Source organism: Lepus europaeus, chromosome 3, assembly GCF_033115175.1.
Source record: "Lepus europaeus isolate LE1 chromosome 3, mLepTim1.pri, whole genome shotgun sequence".
Taxonomy (NCBI): domain Eukaryota; kingdom Metazoa; phylum Chordata; class Mammalia; order Lagomorpha; family Leporidae; genus Lepus; species Lepus europaeus.
Window position 1 is genome coordinate 38037447 of NC_084829.1, and position 24256 is coordinate 38061702.

Genomic DNA, 24256 nt, shown 5'->3' on the forward strand with positions numbered 1-24256 from the left:
TTTGGATGGAACAAGGCGAGGCACTGAGTCAGGGGACCTGCAAAGAGTGGGAAGCTCGCTCCACTTTGAGAGAGGAGCGAGGCAGCTGAGAGATGGGATGGCAGATTCGGTGGCAGGAGCTGCCCTCGAGGGATCTGCCAGGTTGACCTCGGAGCAGGAAGCCACGCCTGGCGCTGGCGGGGCTGCACACCTGGGGAAAGATGGATCTGGAAGCAGGAGGTTGGAGAAGCAGGATGGAGGGAGGTGAGGTGTCCACCCGAGTTTGGGGTGACTTCAAGGAGAAGTTTCGACTTTTTTCTTGGATTTATTTCTACCCAACCTCCTTCTCCGGAGGTGTTACAGTAGCTTTCAACAGAGGACACACGTAGAAAGGTCAGGAAGCTAGAAATAGAAAAGCTGGACCAGGGGCGGTCTCTGCCTGGAGCACAGGACCGGAGCCGGAGCCGGAGCCCCGCAGGAAGGGGCCCTGCTCCCCCCAGGCCCCGGGGATGAGCTGGTGAGAAAAGCAGATGAAAGTCAGAGGACCAAGAGGAGGACAGGACACAGCTGATGCCAAGGACACAGAATCAGAATGAAAAACTCTACATCCAGGTTCTTTCTCTTCTCGAGGGTATGAGCTGGCGGACCATGTCACCTTTCCCCTCTCGAGGGTATGAGCTGGGGGACCATGTCACCTTTCCCCTCTCGAGGGCATGAGCTGGGGGACCATGTCACCTTTCCCTTCTTGAGGGCATGAGCTGGGGGACCATGTCACCTTTCCCCTCTCGAGGGCATGAGCTGGGGGACCATGTCACCTTTCCCCTCTCGAGGGTATGAGCTGGGGGACCATGTCACCTTTCTTAGACTCTGCTTCCCCATCTCCAACACCGCCATGACAATATCTGGGTCAACATCTTTTGTAGGTTACCTGACCTTCCCTGTGAACACCTTGCATGGGCACACATCCGAGGGCCGGCCATTTGGAGGACTCTACTGGTGCATACACAGCACAGCCTTGCCCCAGCAAGGTGGGGGAGTGGAAGAGAAGCCGCATTTACGGTGCCTGCCAGTCCCTGAGCCCACCTACCACCCCTCCAGGAGTACCCACAGCTCCTTCCTCTAACCCAGGTGATTGGATCAGGGGTGGCGCCTGACTCCGGGGCAGCCAATCCACAATGAGGTGTGTGTTGGCTGGACACAGCATGCTGCACCGGCCGGCCCATTCTCTAGTGGCGCTGGCCAAGGGAGGTCTCAAGGAGAGAGGGAGCTGGCATGAGAAGTGGTGAGAGAGCAGGCTCCATGACCCGGCAGAGGAACCATGCAAAGACACTCAGACGCTGGGCGTGGCCAAAACACACCTTACTGCTGCGGAAACAAACTACCCCAACCTGGCGGGCCTCAGACGGCAACCCCGTGAGTGTCTCCCTTGGCTCAGAGGGTCAGGAAATGAGGAGGGCTTGGCCAGGCCCTTCCGCAGCACGTGACCCTGACAGAGGCGGCCAGGGCTGGCTGCTCCCAGGTGCTTTCACGCTCACATCTTCTGGGGTGTCAGTGGGGACGGCTGGAAGCCTCCGCTCAGCAGGGCCGGTCAGCAGGAGCCGCCTTCAGTGTGGCAGTCCCCGGGAGAATTGGACATCTTGTGTGGTGGCCTGGGGCTCTGGCGCTACGACGGGGTTGGGTGCTAAGAAAGGACGTTTTCAGCACCCACGCCAGCTTTGCGCCTCCTGCTCCCCGAGGCTCCCAAGCATCACCCTCCGGGGTTCTGCACACCCTGCCCTCTGCTTGGAAGATGGCCCCTGCCCACCGGCTGACGCCCGAGGTCCTTTCTTCGAGAACCCCCCTCTCACCTCCCTCCAGTCCTCGTGCTGGAGCCTTGGGGAAGACGGGCGGTATCCCTGTTTGGCTGTGAAGGCAATTCTGAACTCCTGGGGGGAGGAGACCAGGCTCCATGGTGGCAGCCCCCAGCCCCACAGCCCGGCAGGGCCTCTCCCACTCGCGGACACACACAGCCTGGCCCCGAGCTAGAATACTGCAGCTTTATTGATGGAAAGAACCGCGGCCGCAACGACAGGTTACAGTGGGGGCTTGGGGGCGGGACAGGGGCAGAGGGAACAGAGGCTGGGGTGGAGACAGAGAGCAAGGCAAAGGGGTGAGGACGGGGTCGTGAGACTCAAAAACAACCCCGCTGCATTTCACCCGTGAGGAAGGGGTCTCCGTTGTGCTTTTACCTTGGTGGGATGGGCTGGGGCCTGGGCACGAGGGGTTTTGGCTTTTCTCCCGAGTCTGTGAGGCCTCCGGGCTGAAGCAGTCCCCTCCACTTCCCCTGCCCCTCCCGTGGCCCGGGATAAGGCCTTGGTGAGCAGGCCGCCCCCGCCCCGGGGCAGGATGGGGGCTCAGGCGTGGGACACAGGAGCCTGCAGAGTTGGGCGGAGATGGTGTGGGCAGCTGTGAGGAGGCAGGGGGCTCCCAGCAGGGCCCCTGGGGAGTGACCACAGGCACCACCAGGGGAGGAGGCGGGGCCACGGCCATCTCCCTGGGCCTCCACTTTCTCACCTGTTCCATGGGCACTGACTAGCCACCAGCAGGGTCCCTTCCAGCTGCGAGAGTCAAGGGCTCTCCAGGAAAGAGCAGCTCTTCTGCTCCGACACACACACACACACACACACACTCCCTTAAACTCATACACACACACACATCCACTGCCCTCGCACACACCCTTATACACACACACACACCTATTCATATCCTTACACACACATACACATCCCACACGCACCCTCAGATACGGGAACCCTTGGACACACACACCCTTCCTATTCTTGTTCTTACACACACACTCATTCACACCTTCTCACACACCTTCAGACACAGAAACCCTTAGACACACCCTAGTTTTCCCATTCACACCCTCACACACACACCTAGCACCAACCCAATAGAGAGGAGGACTTCCCTGAACCCAGAACCCAACCTCAACCAGTGGCCCTACAGGGACTCTCCAGAGCAGGTGCACCTGGGACCAGACCCCAGAAATACCCCCACCCCCAGAGCCATGCCAGGAGGAAAAGAAACCAGCAGTGGTCCTGAGGGGCTCAGGAGGATGAGGATGGATTTTGACCTTCGTCTGCAACCCAGGCTGCGGCGGCAGAGAGGCAAGGAGGGAGAACGGTCCCTCCTGTCTAGGCGTGTGTTGGGGGCAGGCAGCAGCTGCGGCCAGAGGTGACATCTTCCACGCAGCACCCGGGCCTGCCTCGTGGCCTGGAATGAGAGGCCAGGATCTGAGGCAGGGAGACCCTTGGCTATCCCAGTGCAGAAGCTCAGAAACACCTGAGATTGCTCCACCAGTGCCCTGGAGACAAGGCAGTTTGACCAAGCTCCTCGAAGCGGTCTGGCCGGATAGCCCAGGGGCAGCGCGCAGTAAAGCTGCAGAACCTGGAGTCCAAGGCTGGCTCTACCTGCAGCTGGCTGTGTGGCCTTGGCCGTCCCTCCCGCAATCGGCTTTGCCATCTCCTCTTGCACCGTGCAGGGTCTGGGCTGCTGAGGCCAGGAGCTCACAGAGCACACAGAACAGGAGAGTGCACGGGGAAAGGTGCAGGGCCCCTCCCAGAGAGGGCAAGGGCGGGAGGAGTGTGGTCCTCAGGCCACCTCTGCACCCCTCAGAGGCTGTCCGGGGTCCCGGGGGGCAGCAGGAGGGCCAGGCTGAGGCGCCCCACTGCTGTTGTTCAGTACCTGGCTCCAGGGGTCCTCTCCAGCCCCTGACCCCCACCTGGAGGGGTCTGAGTGGAAGGAGTCCACCACGCTGAGGGCTGCCCCTGGACACTCAGCTTTAAGGCCACGGTATGCCCCAGGCACCCTGCCCCAGATGGCGAGCCCACCCATGGGAGAGGTGCTGGTCCAGCCAGCCTGGTCTCCCTGGGACTGGGGTTTTCATGGGTCCCAAGCCAGCGCAGACAACACCGACACGGAAGCACACAGTGACATGCGTTCCTTGCAGACCCACTGGCACACACGCGTGCACGCACAGAGGCAGTCACAGCACCACTCACACAACCTCCGCACACGTGCACGCATGCACACGCCAAGGGCGCTGGTGTCCCTGCAGTCACGCCAACCAACCACGTGCTCGCGGCCTCGTGCGTGCAGTTCCACTCAGCTAGCGCGTTCTGGGCAATTTGTCTGTGCCGGGCTGAGTGGGGCAGTGGGCAGGGGGCGGATGAGGAAGCCCGGGAGGAAGTGCTCGGGGCTGTTCCTCTCTGGACCCCAGGCCCTCCCCTGCAACGGCAGAGGAAGCATGGGGTGGGTGACGGGCCGGAGGGTGCCCCCTGGGTTCTCTGAGGAGCTCTTGAACCAGGCTCCATCAGTGTGTGGGGGGGGGGGGGCAGCATGACTCAGCGTTTCTAAAAGATGGGGATGGGGTTGGTAGGCTCCAGGCCAGGGGCAAAGCCACAGCGAGGCTGCATCCCAGGCCTGTGCATGCCCGGTGTGAGCGCAGGGAGGGGAGCGGGTTGGAAGGCTCGGAGGAGGAGCTCACAGTCTAGTTGGGGGGGGGGGCACAGATTCGGCACAGATGGGACAATTAAGGAACAGCTCCCGGCAGATGTGAAGGAAGTCTGTGCTGGGGGCTTGGAGTGACTCATGCGGGACCAAGGCCTTGGCCGCGCCAGGAAGGCAGCCCCGCTGGCTGGCGTCAGGAGGCCCCGCCGCAGCCTGGCCCGGCCACCCACCAGCTGTTGGTGATGATGCTAATGCAGGCCTGGTGGATCAAGTAGCTGGGCAGCGTTGGCCCTGGTCCCTGCCTGCCGCCTGGCACTGCGATGTTGCCCGCATTCCGAGCCTCTTCTCTGCAGCTGTCCCCACCGTGGCTCCAGCAGGAGCCTGTGACAGCCCCCACCACAGGTGCCTGCCTTCAGTGGGGTCATCTGTAAGCTGTCATCCATAGGGGATGGAAGGCGGGATTTCAGGCAGCAGGAGGCAGCCGGAGCCTGCAGGACAAGGCAGGAAGTGGTCCATCTGGCCAGCATCCCACCTAACACACCAGCCACTCGGGAAGATGGACACGCACGCTCTCACACACACTCACAGCGATGGGGAGAGACCCGGCCTCACTGACAGATACATGACATTGCACACGCAGGCCCACACTGCACACACTCCTCCTGCCCCGTGATGCACCCACGGTGTGCACAGATGCAGACACACACACACACACACACACGGCTGCAGGCACACACGCAGAGACTCATCCTGGAAGGGGCTGGGCATCCTCTCTCCTGGGGACAGCTGAGCTGGGGCTCAGAGACCATGTTGAGATCCAGATCCCATGACGACCATCTCAGACGCCCAGCCCAGGACCCGAGGACACAGAGCCCCTTCACAGCTCCCGGGGAACCAGAGGACCAGCCACTGCCCCTACCCGTCACCCTCAGCTCCTCCACAAAGCCCTGCTCCTTCACCGATCCTGGCTGGAAGAGGGGAGGGCCAAGCAGATGCCACACACCCTGCTCTGCAGGGCAGCCTGTCAGGCCCAGAGCACAGACAGAGGCTGCACGGCACTCCCCAATGCAGCGTCCTACACGGAGGCGGGAGGGGACAGAAAGACATCTCCTCCGCCCATTGCCCCCCGCCCCCGCTCCTCTGAGACCCAGCTGGGGCTGTGTTCTGGGAGGCCAGCTGCAGGCCACAGGTGTCAGTCCTTACACTGCCCAGGCCCCAGACCCTGGGCCGTGGCCCAACAGAGTGGTCACAGGGAATGAGGAATAGGGAGTCTTGGGGGAGGGTCCTCCTCCAGCCGGCCCGCTCTCTAGGAACAGTGGCCAGCAACAGGTGCCCACCTTCCTTGTTGTCCCCAGGGTGGGGGACGGTCACACAGCTCACACAGCCACACCTGGCCCTCCTCTGGTCCCTGCCTCCCCATCCCGGGGAGTCCCAGTCTGTCCAATGGCAGGCGTCCATTCAGCAAAGCCACTGGGCTGGAGTCGGGGCTTGAGTTAGGGGTGGGGGAGTCAGGAACACTCCGCAGGTGCAGCCGGGGAGAAGCCTGTGTGGCGCCGAGGTCCCTGGGGTGGCAGATGCTGTTCCGACTGAGTCCCTGGCTGCACCATAAAGGAGGTGCTGGCAGGTCAGATAGAAACTTGTGCTTTAATATCTGTGTGTGTGCGTGTGTGTGCGCATGTGTGTGTCAAACAACCGTCTTCAGGGCCTCGGTGCCGGGTGCCTGTCCTTGAACTCTGCTCATCCTTGCAGCCGACGCAGGCCCCTTCCCTGGCGGGCTGGCCCTACCCCTGGGCACCCCGGCTGGCGGGGGTCAGTCTTTGGTACGATGTGGACACTTTGGTGTGCCGGGGGCGGGGTGGGGAGCACACAGCTCTCATCATCTCTGCATTGCCAAGAGGAAGATGGCCATGGGCCCCCAGAGCTGCGGGCTGCACTGGCGGGGGGCTCTGCTGCCGGGCATCACCACCACTGTGAGGGGAGAGAGAGAGAGAGAGAGGAGACAGGCCAGGGCTCCGGTCAGCTCGGGCAGGGAGTGGGGACAGGGTAGCCATGGGGGGCGCCTGGCACTCTGCCCTGGGTCTCTGGGGGACACAGACACACTCGTATACATACATATAGGGGTTAACCCGGCCTGCTGGGGGGCTCACAAAGGTGCAGAGCAATTTATTCAACCTCGGCAGCCTTCAGTGTCCTGATCTGTAAAATGGGTCTAAAAGGACCGTGGCGAGAGCGAAGTGAAACACGCTTATGCAGGCTTTTGTAGCTTGCTTGGTACGCAGTAAGCTGCTGCTGTTGCTGTTGGGAACACCTGGTTCCCGGAAGGCCCACGTTCCTGTCCAGGGCCGCAGGTATACAGAGACGCTTAGACACTACAAACACTGCAGTCAGCTCGCAGGGAGGGCGGGCCCTACAGTCTGAGTCAGGTGGGGCCAGATGGGTGCACACTCGCAGTCACAGACACACGGTTCCCGTCACCCAGGCAGTCCGAATGCCAGGCAGACAAAAACCCCCTTCCACGACAGGCGCCCTCCCCCTACAGCCTGCCGCCCACAGGTGCAGCCCCATGCTGCCACCTGACCCGCCCTGCACCTTTGTTGGGATCCATCTGCTTCCGGGGACACTCTCCCTTCTTCAGTGTGACATCATCGATGGCGATATCCCCCAGGTAGCCGGAGCCTCGAACGCCCTCAAAAATAATCTGGGGCGGGGTCAGAGAGCAGGAAGCAGGAGTTTAACAGACTGTGACAGACACAGAGGCTGCCCCGCCCCACCCAGCCTGTTCCCCTCAATCCACCTGGAAACCCCCCAGGCGCTAGCATTAGGGCCCACCCACGTGGCCCTCCCCGGTGCGCACAGCAGCCTCACCTGGAAGGGCCCACTGGGGTTGATGGGCACGTGGGCCTGCTGCCACACGTTGCCCTTATTGCCGCTCAGGGACCAGGCGTGCGTGTCCAGAGCCCCTTTGTTCCGGGACCGCACCAGGAGGTTGAGGGAGCCTGGGGGAGGGGTACAGTGAGGTCTGGTAAGGGCACCCTGAGCCTTCCCCACCTGCCACAGACGCCCTCCTCCCCTGCCCGCCGCCAACCCCTCCCCTCTAACAGCGGTGCTGGCTGTCCCAGGGCACTGGGACCCACGTGCGAGCACAGAGCAGGAGCCCCAGGAACACAGCGCGCGCCCCTAGCCCTGCGCAGTCTCTGGAGGTAGAGCAAGCGGTAGTAACAATTTTAGTGCTAATTTGCATATTTTATATGGTGAATAAAGCTAGCTCTCCAAACCCAGATGTCTCTAATAACCATGCTTAAGACAATGCTAAAAGAGAGAATGACATGATCAGCAGAAAGGTATCAATACACATGCTACAGAGCTCTGGGGAGAATGAGTGTGAGACTCGGGGCAGGAGCCTAGGGCTGCTCAGCCCATGCTCCCACAGCCACCGGCACCCGGGATTCTGCATCCGAGGACGCTGGAGAAGGAAGGGGTGATGGCTTGGCTAAGAGCACGCAAGCAGTCAGTGCCCCTCCCCGTCCCTTCCAGCCCTGCCCAAACCCCCAGTGACATGAAAGAGCTGGCTCCGAGCGAAGGGAATCAATCTTACACAGCGCCTGGTGGCTGCCATGTGCATGGCACTGCCCACAGACAAAGACGCACCATCTGTGACACCAGACAGACCCCCCGGTGGGGGAGAGCCACCAAATGGTACCTGCCTGGGATGAAAGGAGTTGGCTTGGACCAAGGAGAGCCGGCGAGACACAAGGTCTGGGGACAGCTGGTGCCAGGCAGGGTGGAGGGGAGGGGAGGAGGGGCCAAGACAGCACGGAACGCTGCCTCCCTGACAGCACAGGCAGGCCTGGGGGGATCCAAAGGTTCAGGGCACTTGGGCCCCCCAACACAAGATGGGCCCTGGAGAAGCCTACAACCAGCACCCTGTAGGACAGGAAGAATCCGCCTGGGTTTCCGCAGGGCCCAAGTTCCAGTGTCTTTTGGGCACTCACCAGCCCCAAAAGGACTGCTCTTTCTTCTGGCTCCTGGAGATCTGTCCCCACCCACTGGGGTTCAGCCTCAGTCCCCCTACCCTGTCTTCTCCCTCCCACTTCCCGCCCCTGGTGGGGAAGCCTGCTTTCACACAGCTCAGACAAACAGTGACTTCTTGCCCAACACGCTGAGCACCCCGTCAGGCCCCAGCCCCTCGCTGATTGGGGCTTCCTGAAATCCCACCACAGGGGCCAGCCAGGGCCAAGACCCTGAGCTCCCTGAACCGTGGGCCTGCTGCGGAGCTCCGAGAGCTGGACAGTGAGATCCAGTCGCACGGGAGGGACAGGTTCCCGGGACAGCACAGTCGGCTGACCACAGCTCACGCTGTTCTTGTAAGACAAGAGGAGAGGCCGGCGCCGCGGCTCACTAGGCTAATCCTCCGCCTTGCGGCGCCGGCACACCGGGTTCTAGTCCCAGTCGGGGCACCGATCCTGTCCCAGTTGCCCCTCTTCCAGGCCAGCTCTCTGCTGTGGCCAGGGAGTGCAGTGGAGGATGGCCCAAGTGCTTGGGCCCTGCACCCCATGGGAGACCAGGAGAAGCACCTGGCTCCTGCCATCGGATCAGCGTGGTGCGCCGGCCGCAGCGCGCTACCGCGGCGGCCATTGGAGGGTGAACCAACGGCAAAAAGGAAGACCTTTCTCTCTGTCTCTCTCTCTCTCTCACTATCCACTCTGTCAAAAAAAAAAAAAAAAAAAAAGACAAGAGGAGGAGCTGCAAGAGTCGTAGCTCAGGGGAAGGATGAATGTCCTAGGAGCCGCTCGTTGCCCTGACCTGACCCCCACACACTGTGTACTGTATCAAGTCATCCACTGTACCTCACTAATACTGCAGGTTAATTATCTGAATATATATCAAGCTGACATGCAATTGTATGGGATGTCAAAAAGAAATGATTTCTTTGAGAAAGAACGGTTCTGTTCACGACTTCCTCCACATCGCCCGCCCACCTAAAAGCCAGGTGGACCCAGGCGCTGGTGCCTGGAAGCACTCCAGCTGCCGGCCCCCGGGCCTTTGCTCAGGCAACTCTTCCCTCTATTGGAGACGCCTTCCCCTAGCACCTCCCCCTGGACAAACCCTTCCTGCTCTTAAAGGTCTCTCTGAAATGCCACTTTCCCCAGGAGAGGCTAGGACAAGCACTGCTCCCGCGTGGGTCGGCGCTCGCTGGCTGTCCCCGGCCTCGGCGCTCACCAAGCCCACGCTCGGCGGTGCCCTTCGATGTTTCACATCCGTCTCTCCCGCCGGCCCGGTGCCAAGAGGGCAGGAACCTCACAGCTGCCCGGATAACCGGGCACAGAGCAAGAGCTCCTTCCCGGATGTCACACTCCTACGGGGGCCGTCCCCTCCCAAAGGGCACTCAAGTTCAAGTTCACTCCTGCACTTAGGGAGCGGGACTTCCTCCCTCTGCTCACAAAGCGGCACCCTTCCAATCCTCGCTTTAGGTCCTAGGAAAACCTGAGATGCTGGTGGCCGTGCTGTGTGGTCTTGGGCAAATGCTTAACCTCTCGGAGTTGTTGGTAGGCGCGGCTGTGAGGGTTAAGGAGACCGCAGATGCAGGGCAGCCAGGATGTCACTGGCCCTGGCAGCACTGGGTCCGACTCCTGCCCCCCTCCCCCACTCACCGATGTGCTTCCCGTACATGTGGTAGAAGAAGGAGACACAGTAGAACTTGGCGCTGGCGTTGTACAGGGGACTCACCAGCCTTGCCCGGTCCCCCAGCTCCCGGGGTCTCGACGTCTCAATGAACATGTAGTAGCCTGCAGGTGAGGGGTGATGCGCCAACAGGCTCCCTCCCTCCCACCCGGGCCTCCCCACCCTCTTCCCCTCTGCCCAGTCTTCAGCTGCCTGGACCCAGGGGGCTCACCCATCCTCCCTGCCCACTGTGTAACACAGGAAGCTACACAGCATTCACGGGTTCTCTGCTGTACGGGATCCTCTGCTTCCCAAGCCCGTCAGGACACAGCTGGGCCTCCCCGCTCAGACTGGGGCTCCCTGAGGACGGGGCTGTGTCTCCTCACCCCCACCGCAGCCGACTGGGACCCCTGGGCCAACACCCTCCCTAAAGCGGTGCCCCATTGCCGGCAGCAGGCCAGGTCCTCACCTTCAGGGGTGCCGCTGATGTCGGTGGGGGGGCCGGTGTTGGGGGAGCGCTTGGGGTTCTGGGTGAGGGCATTCTGCCGCGTCCAGTCAAAGTTGTCCGTCAGGTCCTGGGTGTAGCCACAGATCTTCTCATCCTCAAAGTGGCAGGTGTTATCTGCACAGACGGGCTGGGAGGGTCAGCTGCCTCGGCCCCTCCCAGCCCCCAGGCCTCCCTCCATCCCCGGAAGCAGCTCCCAGCATCCAAGCGATGGGCCCACGGTGCATGGGCTTGAGGGAGCAGGCAACAGGGCTCACAACACATTCGCTGCCTGTACCAAACTTCTTAGCCTTTTTTCTGCCACTGAACTTTCTGGCATCTAGGGCAGCCTGAAGAGCCTGCTAGAAGAATGACTGTAGATGTGCAAAATGAAATATACTGAAAGGCAGGTGTATCTCTGAGTTTGTTACACAGTAACAAGTGAGCTCCTTCACTGTCCACTTAAATCACAAGAACTAGGGTGAGGTTTCCTCCCGACTGCTGACGTAAATGACAATAAGTGATCGGCAACAGCTGTAAAGTGAGCTGAAGACAAGGGGCTTCTAGGATGACCAAGGCACAGGTGCTGTTCACACTTCCGGGGCTCGTCACCCAAGTTCGTCATGGAGGGGCACGTTGGATTGCAGCCAGAAGACAGGGAAAATCAAAAACAACGTGCGCCCTTCCAGGGTCTTAGATGTCCTGAATTCAATCTACCGATCCCTGGGGACGCACAGGTCACAAATGCCAGCCCACCTTCCTTCTGTCTGCCGGCCCTGGTGCCCTGGAAACCCAGGAAGTTGTCTCCTCTCTTTGGGTGTCTCTCAAGGCCCCCTCCTCTTACCATGAGAGTGCTTATGTCCCCAAGGGGAAGGGGGAGGCAAGGCGAGTGGGGGGAGGGCTTCTCACCTGACAGGTTCGGAGAGTTGATGGCTGAGAAAGCAAGGAAACCAAGTCAGAACAAAGTGTGAGGCTGTGCAGAAGGTAGCTGGGCTCGGGACCCGGGGGCGGGGTTCTCAGAGCCAAGACTGGGGGCAGCGGGCCTGGCCTGCAGTGACAGGCGGGAGAGTGCAGAGCGGGGAGCCCCTGGCTCAGAATGGTGGGGGGGGGGGAGGGGGAGGATGTCCCTGAGTGTGCGCTGGGCCCACCCCATTCCCAGCATGGCCACCTACGCTCTGTGTAGTGGATGATGCGGGAGGCCATGTCGCCAGCCCCAAAGGTGGTATAGGGCGTGAGGCGGATCTCGTAGCTGTGGGGCACTCGCAGGTCAGCCAGCACGTACTCCAGCAGCTGCCCCTTCTCCACGCGCCGCACTGGGATGGCCTTGACCACGGTGTTGTGCTGGTTCAACTGCAGACACAGGGAGTTCCCAGATACCCAGCATGCTGTGCCCTCCGTGACACCCCAGCCCAGGCCCCGTATGACTTGGGAGGGGGCAGCATGGGGGAGCAGAAAAGCCAAAGACTAGGGAGTTGGCCCTGGGTTTCCTCATCCGGGACATGGGGCAGTCGCCCCTTCCCCGCCTGCCTCTCAGGGCTGTCTTAAAGCAAGAACACTGACAGCAACAAGAACTGAGCAACAGGGGCGGGAGCTGTGGTGCAGTGAACTAATCCTTCTCCTGCAGCGCCGGCATCCCATATGGGCGCCATTTCTAGTCCTGGCTGCTCCTCTGGGGATCCAGCTCTCTGCTGTGGCCCGGGAAAGCAGCAGAAGATGGCCCAAGTGCTTGGGCCCCTGCACCCATGTGGGAGATCTGGAAAAAGCTCCTGGCTTCGGCCATTTGGGGAGTGAACCAACAGATGGAAGACCTTTCTCTCTGTCTCTCCCTCTTACTGTCTGTAACTTTACCTCTCAAATAAATAAAATCTTAAAAAAAAGAAGAAGAAGAAGAAGAACCAAGCAACAGATGCGCTGGACACCACTGTGAGTGTTTTGCCGTTACTCGCTCACTCAGTCCTCAGACACCAGTCTAGTGAGGTAGGGTATTAGAATTACTCCCATTTTACAGATCAGGAAACTGAAGCCAAAGAGATGTGGCTTCTCCAGGCTCATACCAAGCTGACGCCTCACCTCGGCAGCCTGCCCCGGAGCCCTGCTCTACCCACACAGCCCCTGCCTTGGGGCTGGGCACCAGAGACTACACTGGGCATGGGAGCAGGTGACATGAGCGGTGCTGGTTCTCCCACGGAACCGGTGGGTCCTGGCTCAGTTCTCAGCGCTGTGCCCAGAGGGAAGGTCCCTGAGGCTGCCAGCATCTCCTTGCTACGAACCCAGCACGCTGCCCACCTCCAGAGAGTTGTCCGGAAGAGTGAGCGCGTCAGAGTCCCTGCCTCCAACCCCCTCCTCTGGCCTCGAGCACGTCCAGCATCCCCGCTGCCCGCGGCCCACCTGGCGGACACTGAGTCTGTAGCTGAGCACAGGGTCTACTGCGTCGGGCTCCCTCTGCGTCCACTGCAGCACGTACGAGTAGTTCTTGGACAGCTTGTGGCTGCGGGTGGGGTTGGGGGTGTCGAAGTAAAACTCCGGGCTGTAGGCTTTGGCTGAGAGGGCGGGCAGGGGGCAGGGGGCAGGGGGCCGGGGAGGGTGGGAGGGTGGGGAGAGACACAGAGAAAGTAGGCGTGGGAGAGGGAGGCGAGAGGAAGGGGCAGAGCAGAGAGAGGGCGTGGGGGAGACAAAGAGAAAGGGGACATTGTGAGGAGGGAGGGGAGGCGTTGGGAGAGGAGGGGTTCGAGCAGAACGAGGACCAGGTAGCAGGGAAGGAGGAGAGATTGCAAATTCCAGGAGGGGATATTGGGGAGGAGTGAGGAGAGGCCCCGGAAGGGTCAGAGAAGTTTGGGGAGACACAGAGGAGGGATATCAAGGAAGGCACAGGGAAAGAGGAAGGGGGCAGTTAGACACAACAGAAGGTCAGGGGTATTGAGAGGGAAGGAAGGGGAGAGAGGAGAGGGACAGAGAGAGACAGAAAGGTGGGGAGACAGGGACACAGGAGAACAGGGGAGGAGGGAAGGAGGTGGGAAATGTCACAGGGGCCTCTGGCTGGCAGGGCTGAGGACATGGTCAGCGACCTGTGGTCCTGGCCCCCTGCTGCAACAGCAGCTGAAGGGACCCCCGGCCAGCTGGGGGTGCAGTGGACCAGGGGCCAGGCACACCTGCTGCTGCCACCAGCGCTGGCAGGGAGCTCTCCCCAAGGGCAGGAAGGAGAGGCTGCGGGCAGCCCCCACAGCCCCTCCATGTGCCCCTCAGCCCTCACCACGCCCTCCACTCCCTTCTGACCCTCACAGGGCCCGTGCAGCCCCAGACAGTCCTCTGGGGAGTGATGTGATGAAGAGCCGGGGCAGAGAGATTTCTGGGCAGCTCCAGGGTGACAGCCTGGGAAGTGTGCGCTGGCTGGCTCAGAGCCACCCCTGACATTTCACAACAGCTGCTCTCCAAACTACAACTGGGGCCCCTGAGGGATTCTCCGTCCTGTAGCTACCGACGCCAGACAGGGAGCAAGGGCTGGAAACCCCAAGGCTGAGACGGGATGGTGCCCAGGCTGAGCGGGTCTAAATCAGAGTGTGGGCGGGAACGGAGGGCTGGAAACCCAGAGCTGGCATCCGACCAGGCTTTAGGGGTGGGACTTAGGTTTACGTGGGCGTGGCCTCGCCCTGGTACCTTGAAAGGGTGTGAGTGGGGAGGTGTGGCCCCTGCCCGGAGGGGGCTGAGCTGGAAGTCAAGGATTGGGTCTGGCTGAAATGGGGGCGGCATCTAGACCCAGGTGAGCGGGCCTTGGAAGGACCTGGGTCTCCGGTATCGATCTCGAAGGGGCGGGGCCCGACCCGGGTGGGCGTGGTGAGCTGGTGGGACCGACTGGACGCTCACCCGAGACGTGAAAGAGGCAGGTGGCCGAGCCCACGTCGTTGGAGACGCTGCACTCGTAGCTGCCGCTGCTGTCGCGGGTCACGGCTTCGAGGCGCAGCTCGGCGTGGTCGGAGGTCTCGGTGGCGGCGGCAGCGACAACGGGCGGCAGCGGCAGCAGTTGCCCTTTGAAGCGCCACACGGCCGAGGCGATGCGCTGGGGGCTCCCTCGCAGCAGCGTGCAGCGCAGGAGCACTGGCCGGCCCAGCGCCTGGCGCACGTCCTGGGAGCTGGGCTCCACCTCCGGCGGGACTGGGGGAGGGGGCGGCGGTCAGCGGGGCCCGTGGGGTCTGAGAGTGCCCTGCTACCTCCACGCTACCTCCCCGACCCCCAGGGCCCACGCCCTCCAGGCATGCGTCCCAGACTGGGTCTTCGGCATGCTTTAAGGGGGCCCCTCACCCCCACGAAGCATCAGGGTTGGACGGGTTCGGTTGGGATCCCAGCCCTGCCTCTGTCCCGCTGCCCCTGAACCGCTGCACCTGTTTCCCCATCTGTAAAGACGGGGACAACAGAATCTACTCATGGGGCTGTGGCGGGGCCACTGGGTTGGCGCATTAAAAGGCTCTTGTGTCTGGCACAAGGTGGGTTAATTTCATCATTTTGTTATCAGGCAATGTGCTCCCCTTGAGGGGCCTTCCTCCTTCAAAATCCCATTTCCACCTGTCAAGATCAAGTTATTTCTTTGTTCGCCGGGGCCCTGAAAGGAAAGACGGAGGCGCACTGGACGGTGGAAGCGAGGCCAAGGACACGCGGGGGCGTGGAGGGGGCCGGGAGGGTAGGAGCCGTGGAGGCAGCGGGGGAGGGTGCACAGGGACTCACACTGCACGTTGAGCTGCACCTGGGCCTCGCGGGGCCGCACGTTGAAGCCATTGTAGCGGGCCGTCTGGCAGCGGTAGGTCCCGCTCATGTCGCGGCTCACGCGCTCCAGCCGCAGCTTCCCGTCCGGAGTCTCCTCCAGCAGTAGCCCCGACGGCAGCAGGATGGCCTCCTTGTCCACGCGGGACCAGAGCACGGGTGGCCGTGGCTTGCCCCGCACCTCACACTGCAGCTCTGCGGGCGAGCCCTCGCGCACTGTCACCACGGCTCTGCCCTTGGGCACGCTGATGGTGGGCGGCACTGCAGGGTGGGGGCGTGAAGAGCAGTGGAGTTAGGGCGCCACGGCCCTGGCCCCTGCCGGGGTGCTCCTGCCTTCCTCCCTCCTCCCAGGCTTCCCACAGTCCGGCCCCCAGGGGCTCCCAGCTCCGAAGGAGCCCTGCCACCTTTCAAACACTTCTACTAAACATCTCTTTTCTCAGCCCCCTCTCTCCTACCCTGGCCCTCCCTATCTTCTTGCCATGGTCTGCCCCACATTCCCCTTCTTCCTCCCCAAGCCGTGCAATGCCTGGCTCTCTCAGGGCACTCAGAATAAAGACTTCTTTTCCCAGCCTGCCTATGGCTAGCGGTGGCCACACACCTACACTCTGGCCAGCAGTAGATGAGGGGCAGTGAGAGTCTTTAAAAGTAGCAGCTGTTGCCGGTCGCAGTAGCCATTGGAGGGTGAACCAACGGCAAAAAGGAAGACCTTTCTCTCTGTCTCTGTCTCTCTCTCACTATCCACTCTGCCTCTCAAAAAAAAAAAAAAAAAAAAAAAAAAAGCAGCAGCTGTGTCCCTCCCCCCACCGCCAAGCATGCAGACAGCTGCAGCTGGAGCTGCCATCGTGGACAGGGTGGCCAGTGCTAAGGATGATGGAACAGCAACCCAGACGGAGCCTGGGGCCCTGAGGGCTTGGTGGAACAGAGCCACCAGCCGGCTTCCCAGGAGGAAGAATTGCGGAGCCAGCTTGTGAGTCACAAAGAGGGATTCATAACTGAATCTGACCCAACCCAGCACCCGGCTCAACCTGAGGGTCTTTGCAAGACCTCCACGGGTCCCATCCTGCACCACTTCAAGCAAAGTAAAATGTACTCATGCATTAACATTAAAATAGCTAAGCCGCTGCCTATAATGCCAGCATGTCCTGGCTGCTCCACTTCTGATCCAGCTCCATTTAATGAGCCTGGGAGAGCAGCAGAAGATGGCCCAGGTGTGTGAGCCCCTGCCATTCCTGGATCCTGGATCCTGGCTTCAGATTGGCCCAGCCCTGGCTGTCGAAGCCATTTGGGGAGTGAACCAGCAGGTGGAAGATCTCTCTCTCTAACCCTGCCTTTCAAATAAATAAATCTTTCAAAATGCCTTAAGTATAATCAAATATGAAGTGATTTTTAAAAAAAAAAAGATTTATTTATCTGAAAGTCAGAATTAGAGAGAGGGAGAGACAGAGAGAAAGAGATCTTCCATCCGCTGGTTCACTCCCCAAATGATTGCAATAGCCAGGGCTGGGCTAGACAAAAGCCAGGAGCCAGGAGTTTCATCTGGGTGTCCCATGTGGGTGCAGGGGCCCGAGGACTTGGGCCATCTTTTGCTGCTATCCCAGGCCATAGCAGAGAGTTGGATTGGAAGTGGAGCAGCCAGGAACCAAACTGGTGCCTATACAGGATGCGGGTGCTGCTGATGTCAAATTAATCCACTGTGCCCCAGCACCAGCCCCTGGAGTGATTGTACAGCTGTCTGTAGGCAAGCTGAGGCCAGTTATCTAATTAGCATAATTTAAGCTCCATAAACACTTACACACTTACTGACTTTAATTCTGAAGTCTTTCTCCTTGTCTTTTGGAGCCAATTAATTTCTCTTCCCCGGTCTAAATCATTTGCACGGGTCCTTAGAAAGCTTCCACGCTGCGGGCAGCGGCCCTCACCTGTCTCTAAACCTCCCAGCTCCCGACACTTCCACACCCCCCGCAGCTCAAGAGCAGTCTCTGCTTTCGAGGCCTTGGGTTAAGGCACAAACTCCCCAGCTCTGCAAAGAGGACTTTTGTGCCCGGCCTCTGGCATTCCTTGGCCTCATGTGCCTGCCATCTCTTATCCTGTGTCCCAGCCAAGGGACCCATTTGTAAGGAATGCCCTCCCTGTACACAAGTCTTTTCCACAAAAGAGGCTGCTACAGCCTCTCGTGGGCTTGTCCGACCCCAGCTGGCCAATTCCCGCCTCCCCCCCCCCCAACTCACTCGCTCCTGGCCGGCGTCCCCAGGAAGCCTGTCCCTCCTCCTTTAGCATCTTCCAGGATGCCCACAGGACCCTCCCATGTCACATGTCCGAGGCCTGCCTCGCCCCTCCCCTCTAACGTGGCCAGGCAGCGAGCTCTTCGAAACAGCTGGCATCTGTGCCTGAGCCTCCAGCTTCTCACCCAGGGCTCAGCACACAGCTGTTTCCAAAAAAAGAACAGTGGAATCGATGGAGCTCTAGTCCTCTCCCACTCCTTCCTACCCTCTCCAGTTTTACCCAGCCTCTCCTTGTGGAGGTCTGATCCAGTCTCACCAAGACAACCCGAGGCCCAGAGAGACGACGGGCCAAGGGAAGAAATACCGCCAATACTTATTAGTCTTCCTTCTGCCGGTGGGCATTGGATGACAGCTGCCAAACTCAGCCTGCCCCTCGGCACGCTGCTGGGATGCAGACAAGAGGCTCCGGCCACTCCTCAGGGGTAAACTCTCCGCTGGGGGCTGACAGCAGGCTCCGCCACTTACTATCGTCCAACCTGGCAAGGTTCTCAAACTTCCCAAGCCCAGGTCCTTCATGAAGGACAAACTACGGCACGGCGAGGGAAATCACAAACTCGAGACAGATTTCTGTGAGATCAGCACACACAGTAAACGCTCAGGAAGCGCTAGCCATCATCACGCCATCATTACTCCGGGACTACAGAGCCCAGTCTGGGGGCAGGGCATTTGGCCAGTGGTTGAGACGCCACTTGGGACATCCACATCCCAAACCGAAGTGCCAGGCTGGCTCCACTTCCGATTCCAGTTGCCTGCCGATGCTCGCCTGGGAGGCAGCAGGTGAGGGCTGAAGGACTTGGGTCCCTGCCACCCCCATGGAAGATGTGGATCGGGTTCCTGGCTCCTGCCCCAACACCACTGTTACAGGCATTTGGGGAATAAACCAGCAGATGGGAGATGTATTCTCCCTCCCTCCCTCCCTCTCCATCTCAAATAAATAAATAAAATAGTTTCCAACAAACCGAGTCCTAACCACAGCCTATGTTATGATCGTGTGCCCCCTAAATCTGCATGTTGAAGCCCCAGTCCCCGGCACCTTGGAATGCGACTGCATGTGGCAACCCTGCCTTTAAAGAGGTCATTTAAGCTATAAGAGGTGGCTAAGGTGGCCCCGACCCGGTCTGATGCAGATACGCACAAAAGACCACTTGAAGACATGGGGACAAGAGGCTTGCCCCTTAAGCCAGGGGGAGCCCTCGGAAGGAATCAACCCTGCCAACGCCTTGATCTCGGACGTCTGGATGTAAAAACTGTGAAAAACTGATTGCTATTGCCTAAGCCACCCAGACTGTGCTATTTTGTCACAGCAGCTTCCACAAACCAAACAAGCCTCAGTGCCTTTGCACATGCTCATTCCTCAGCCCACACCGCCTGACCCTCCCTGGCTCTCCTTTGCCTAGAAAAATCCTAGCCTTCCCTCTCGGATCTCAGCTCAAACGCGTGATCTCAGGGACCCTTTCCAGACTCTCACGTGTCAGGTTTGTGATCATCCACTTATCTGTGAGACTTCCTGTAGCATGCTTGCCTTCCTGCTGAGTTCAATGAGAACAGAACCTGCTTCGCTCACCGTTCCACTACAGAGCCTAGCACAGCGCCTGGCAAATAACAGGCTCAACGGGTGTGTGCGGCTTGAAAAAACGCCCCCATGTCCCCACTCGGGGACTCTCCAACGCCTTCACGCCTCCCCCACGCCGCCCACCTGTCTCGGAGGAGATGTTGACCTCGACGCTGAGGTCCGGCACGGACGCCCCGGGGAAGGAAGCCATGCACAGGTAGGTGCCGTAGTCGCTGAAGTGCAGGTCGATGAGCTCCAGGCTGCTGGTGATGGCCGGCAGCTCGGGGTCATTGCGGGTCACCAGCAGCCGCTTGGACATGCGCGCCGGCTTGCCGTTCTTGAACCACTGGTAGGTCACCTTCTCCTGGGGCACTGCGTCCACGTGGCACGACAGCTTCAGGTCCTGGCCCAGCTGTATGCTCTCACTCTCCTTGATCATATCAGGAGTGATCTGGAACGTGGCGTTCTTCATGGCTGCGGGCGACAGGAGGGAACAGTGGCCGGGGCTGGCCCAGAGCCAGGGGGCCACGTTCTAGCTCCACCTACCCAGCTCCTCCCCTCAAACTGGCCCTCCCGGGTGCTAGAGACTCCCCTCTACCAGGAGAGCCCCCAGCACTTTCCTCGGCTTGGAAGCTGTTCTGTCTGCGCAGATGTTTTAAAAAGTTGGACAAAGCTCACTGCAGGAAAGCAGGTTTCCTGGGAACCATGACCCTCAGGGCTCGAAGCTCATCACACGGATTTACTCACTCAACACAGCCTGCAATCGTCAAGGCGGCTTTACTGTCCCATTTTACAGAGGGGGCAACTGAGGCTGGAGCTATTCATTTAACCTGCCCCCCCCCCACGTCACCATTTTCGAACTCCAAGTCAGAGCCTGCAGACTCTTGATTACTATGCTGCTTTATTTTTATTGTTTTAAACGTTGAATATGCAAATTAGAAATATGGAAGAATGTACCAGAATATAACAGTGGTTCTAAGCAGAGAGTTGAACTGAGGGTAACTGAATTTAATCTGTACATTTCACCCTTTGTGCTGTTTGATTCTTTGCAACTAGTTGGTGTAACTTCTATGTATAAAAGGTCAATACAATCATTTACATGCAATTGCATAAAAACACAGGGTTGGGAAAGAAAAGGGCCTGGCCTCTTTAGAAAGACTTGGATTGTGTTTGAAGCAAGCCAAGAGTTAAGAGCTCTTAATGGGCTGGATGGGACCCTGGCACAACAGCCACAAGCCAGGACTGCACTTGGCAAAGCAGGCTGCACAGGCACCCCGAGTGTGGCCTTAGCACTGGGTGTCAATTAGAGCCAGCAGCCCGGGTTTTAAAGGCTACACAGCATTACGTGGAGAAAAGTAGCCTTCCTTTGGGAAAGGACCATTGGTGGGAAAAGCAGTCATTAGAGAGCCACAGTCTCACTCTGATTAACAAGTCATGGAAAGGGGCCGGCGCTGTGGCATAGTGGGTAAAGCTGCCGCCTGCAGTGCCGGCATCGCATATGAGCACTGGTTCGAATCCAGCTGCTCCACTTCCGATCCAGCTGCCTGCTAATGCGCCTGGGAAAGCAGCAGAGGGTGGCCAACATCTTTGAACCCTTGTACCCATGTGGGAGACCCAGAGGAAGCTCCAGGCTCCTGGCTTCAGACCGGCCTAGCTCCGGCCATCACGGCCACTTGGGCAGTGAACCAGCAGATGGAAGACCTCTCTCTCTCTGTAACTCTGCCTTTCAAAAAAAGAAATAAATATATTTTTTTACAAAAAGAAGTAGTCATGGAAAGCTAGCTTCTCTCCGTGAGGAGCGTCAGAAACAGCCTGGTCAGTCAGTGGGGGATGAACAAAGACCCTGTCCTCAGAGGTGCTCCACTGAATTCAAAAGCTGTGCTTGCAAGTACTAAAGAATTGGAAAGTAGCCTGGGTCTTTAAAAGAAAGCAAAAAGACCTAAAGCTGCAAAAGCAGAAGAATTTAAAGTTTTCTTCTTAAGTGACAACAGCGAAATCCAGATCAGAGGGAGCAGCTAATGATGACTCTGAGGCTGAGGTTTAGTAAGGAAAATGTGCGTCCTTCGGTAGTCCAGCCTCCAAGTTTTGTGTAATTTCCACACCTAGCAATTATCTTCAGGTCTAATTAAATGCTTTGCTCATACAGATTTATCTATATGGAACTGTGTGTTCTTTTCACTTAAATTCAGTTAATAATGAAGAGACCACTGTGCAAGGAGAAAGCCAAGAAATTTCCCTGCAGGTCCAGAATGTGCACATTTAGCTTTTACTGTAGCCTCAGTTTCCCTATTTAAAAACAAAAAGTAGGTAATTACCACCAGCCCTTCCTACTTCTCGGATTGCTGAGGTTAAGTAGGGAGATACAAATTGCAAACTATAAACAAACTTTTACACCTTTCTGGATCCTCCTGCCATCTGCTAGCAGACAGCTGAATTGTGGGTAGAGTTTGCCTCCTCCACATATGTCCCCTACCAAAGGAAAGCAGGCAGGCCCCCGTCCCAGCTCCTGATGGCTCCTGGAGGCCAGGTCCCCACCTGCCTCACAAGGTCCCTCCCAGCCCTCCCAAGGCCACGTACATCGCACGAGCAGGTTGACCGTCTTCTTGGCAGGGTTGCCCACGTTGTTGGTGGCTGTGCAGTTGTAGTAGCCAGAGTCCCGGGCTTGCACCGAAGGGATGCTGAGGATGCCACCCTGGGCCAGAGCACCCAGGGGCAGTGGGCCAGGCCCGTGGGACCACTGCAGCTGGGGTAGGGGATCGCCGCCCATCAGCAGACACTGCACCGTCACGTTCTCCCCAGGGTTCACCACCAGCGTCTCGTTCACGGACAGCTTCAGGGCTGGCGGTGCTAGGGGAACAAAAGGAGGTGGGATCTTAGGAAAGATGGGAGGCGAGAAGACTGGGAGCCAGGCAGAGGGGCCGGGGAGGCACCATCTCCTAGTCGGGAAGTTGATCCCAGTAGGCAACGGGTACGAGTGGGCAGGTGCCTGTACCTGTGGTGTTGGTGAGCCGGAAGGTGATGGCCTTGTCGGGGATGCCACACACATTGCGCACAGACACCTGGCAGGTGTAGCTGGCGTAGTCCTGGGGCCGCAGGTTCTTCAGCTTCAGAACCTTGGTTTCCCCCTGCACAGCAAGGACCACTGGGCTAAGGGGCTGCTTGAGTCTCCAGGGAACCCTGCCATTCCCTCTCCGGCATCAGAGGCTATGGCCAACTCCTGCTCTCAATCCCATCCCCACCTCCACCCACCGCGGGGCTCTGAGCCTGGGCTTCTCTGCACCTGAGGCTGCTGGGGTGTGCTCTGGGGGGCCAGGACTCAGCATTGCCTTCTGGGACATGTTGGGGTGAGGAGGCAAACCTGCTGTGTGTCACAACCCACACAAATACGGGGCTGACCCTTGGAGAACCTTCCCTGGCAGGATGGCATCACCCCCATTGCTTGGGGCTGCAGGGGCCATGGGAAGAGAATGCATCTCTTTGTTCCCAGCCCTTGTGTGTCTGTGCACAGCTTCCCAACCCTTGGCCAGCCAGCGGTGGGCAGGGATGACTGGCCTGTCCCCAGGATGCCTCTTCCTAACCAGCAACACCCCAGGAGCACATGCTTCCCAGGGGATGCTCCTGTCCTCATTGCTGCTCCCTGACCGTTATGCCCTGGTTTTCTTCTGCCCAGGCTGTGCGAACTCCAATCCAAATGTGTGCTTCCCACGTCTGGGCCCCCAGGATTCCCTCCCTTGTGGGTGCACCATCGGGAGGGTGGGGCGAGCCAGCTGCCCATCCTGACCTGCGTGTAGAGGGGCTCGTAGATGTCGACCCCATTGTCCTGGCTGTGGGACAACGTGTCGGAGCCCCGCTTCCAGATGAAGCGGGCGGGCGGGTTGGAGTTGACCGTGCAGCGCAGGAACACCGTCTTCTCCTGGTAGAAGTTGCCCCGCACGTCGCTCACCGTCTGGTGCACAGTGAGCACCGGCTCGTCCAGGTCTGCAAGGCGCGGTTGGCATGCAATCAGGACGGGGCAACCCCAAGGAGGCTCGGGTACTTGGCAGCCCACAGCCGAGCTGCCCCCAAGGGGGCACTTTCAGGGAGTCATGTGTCCCCCCCAAGCCCTATGTGCTGGACCAACCCATTGGAAGCAGGGGTCTGCATCCAATGGTTTCCCCAGACTCGCCCCAGCCATCCCTCCCCAGAGACCTGCCTTGGGGTGCCTAGCTTTATGCCTTCCCACCACGGGATGGAGATAGCTGCTGCAGCCTGGAAACCAGGAAACCCCAGTTCCTTTGTAGTGGGACTTGCCTAAGTCCCTTATCTCTCTGGGCCTTAGTGCCCAAGTTGGAAAATCAGACAAGTTTGGTGGCTCTCAGCCCTGTTTGCATGCAAGAATCACAGGGAAATGTTCCTTTTGCTACTGAGGCCTGGCTAAGGCCATTGATGATGTCAGAGGCCAGAACACGGCTTGTCTCAGGGGGTTACTGATGGGAGAGGGCACGAGGGAACTTTCCAAGGTCCTGGACATGCGTTATGCGGCGTTCACACACACACACACACGCATGTGCACACGCACACACACATGCACACACAACCAATGAAATGTACACTTGAGGTGTACTCTACTGGATGTAGGTTAATCCTCAATTTTTAAAGAGTTTAAGGAAAAATGCTGATGTAAGTCCCCATCCTCATCAATTCCATCAGAATCCTGGGGCGGGGGAGGGCTAAGCATCACCGTTTTTTACAGATTCCCCCTAGAGATTCTCCTGTACGCCAGGGTTGTGAACCACAGGCACCAACAGTCCACATCCCGACACCCTACAATGGATGTCCTACATCCTACCATGGAGAATCCCACAGCCCATCTGGACAGAAGCCTTAGCCAAGTCCAGGACTGCAGGTGGTCAGTGGGGAGGCTGCCAGTCCCTTCCAGCACCAGTGACCCTGGAAATGACCTCAGTCGCTGATGAGGGACATGAATGAGACCCAGGGCACCACTGTACATAGGTAACAGGTAGGATGGCAACACAGGTGGTGGCACGTAGCGACAGAGGCTCCTGGGGCTAA

General features: G+C 59.2%; 1 protein-coding gene across 1 annotated transcript in view; it reads right to left on the minus strand.

Moving 5' to 3' along the window:
• Positions 1 to 2014: 2014 nt before the first annotated feature.
• The window catches only part of MDGA1 (MAM domain containing glycosylphosphatidylinositol anchor 1), a 55975-nt gene continuing 33733 nt past the window's right edge, over positions 2015 to 24256 (minus strand). Inside the window, exons 4-17 of the mRNA XM_062186047.1 lie at positions 22986 to 23182; positions 22197 to 22329; positions 21782 to 22051; positions 19349 to 19678; positions 15335 to 15631; positions 14480 to 14767; positions 13007 to 13158; positions 11791 to 11968; positions 11528 to 11551; positions 10604 to 10756; positions 10125 to 10259; positions 7339 to 7469; positions 7063 to 7171; positions 2015 to 6441 (exon numbers count right to left, since the gene is read on the minus strand). Of these exons, the coding sequence (XP_062042031.1) occupies positions 6350 to 6441; positions 7063 to 7171; positions 7339 to 7469; positions 10125 to 10259; positions 10604 to 10756; positions 11528 to 11551; positions 11791 to 11968; positions 13007 to 13158; positions 14480 to 14767; positions 15335 to 15631; positions 19349 to 19678; positions 21782 to 22051; positions 22197 to 22329; positions 22986 to 23182 (2489 nt within the window). The 3' untranslated portion in view covers positions 2015 to 6349. The remainder of the gene's footprint in view (positions 6442 to 7062; positions 7172 to 7338; positions 7470 to 10124; positions 10260 to 10603; positions 10757 to 11527; positions 11552 to 11790; positions 11969 to 13006; positions 13159 to 14479; positions 14768 to 15334; positions 15632 to 19348; positions 19679 to 21781; positions 22052 to 22196; positions 22330 to 22985; positions 23183 to 24256) is intronic.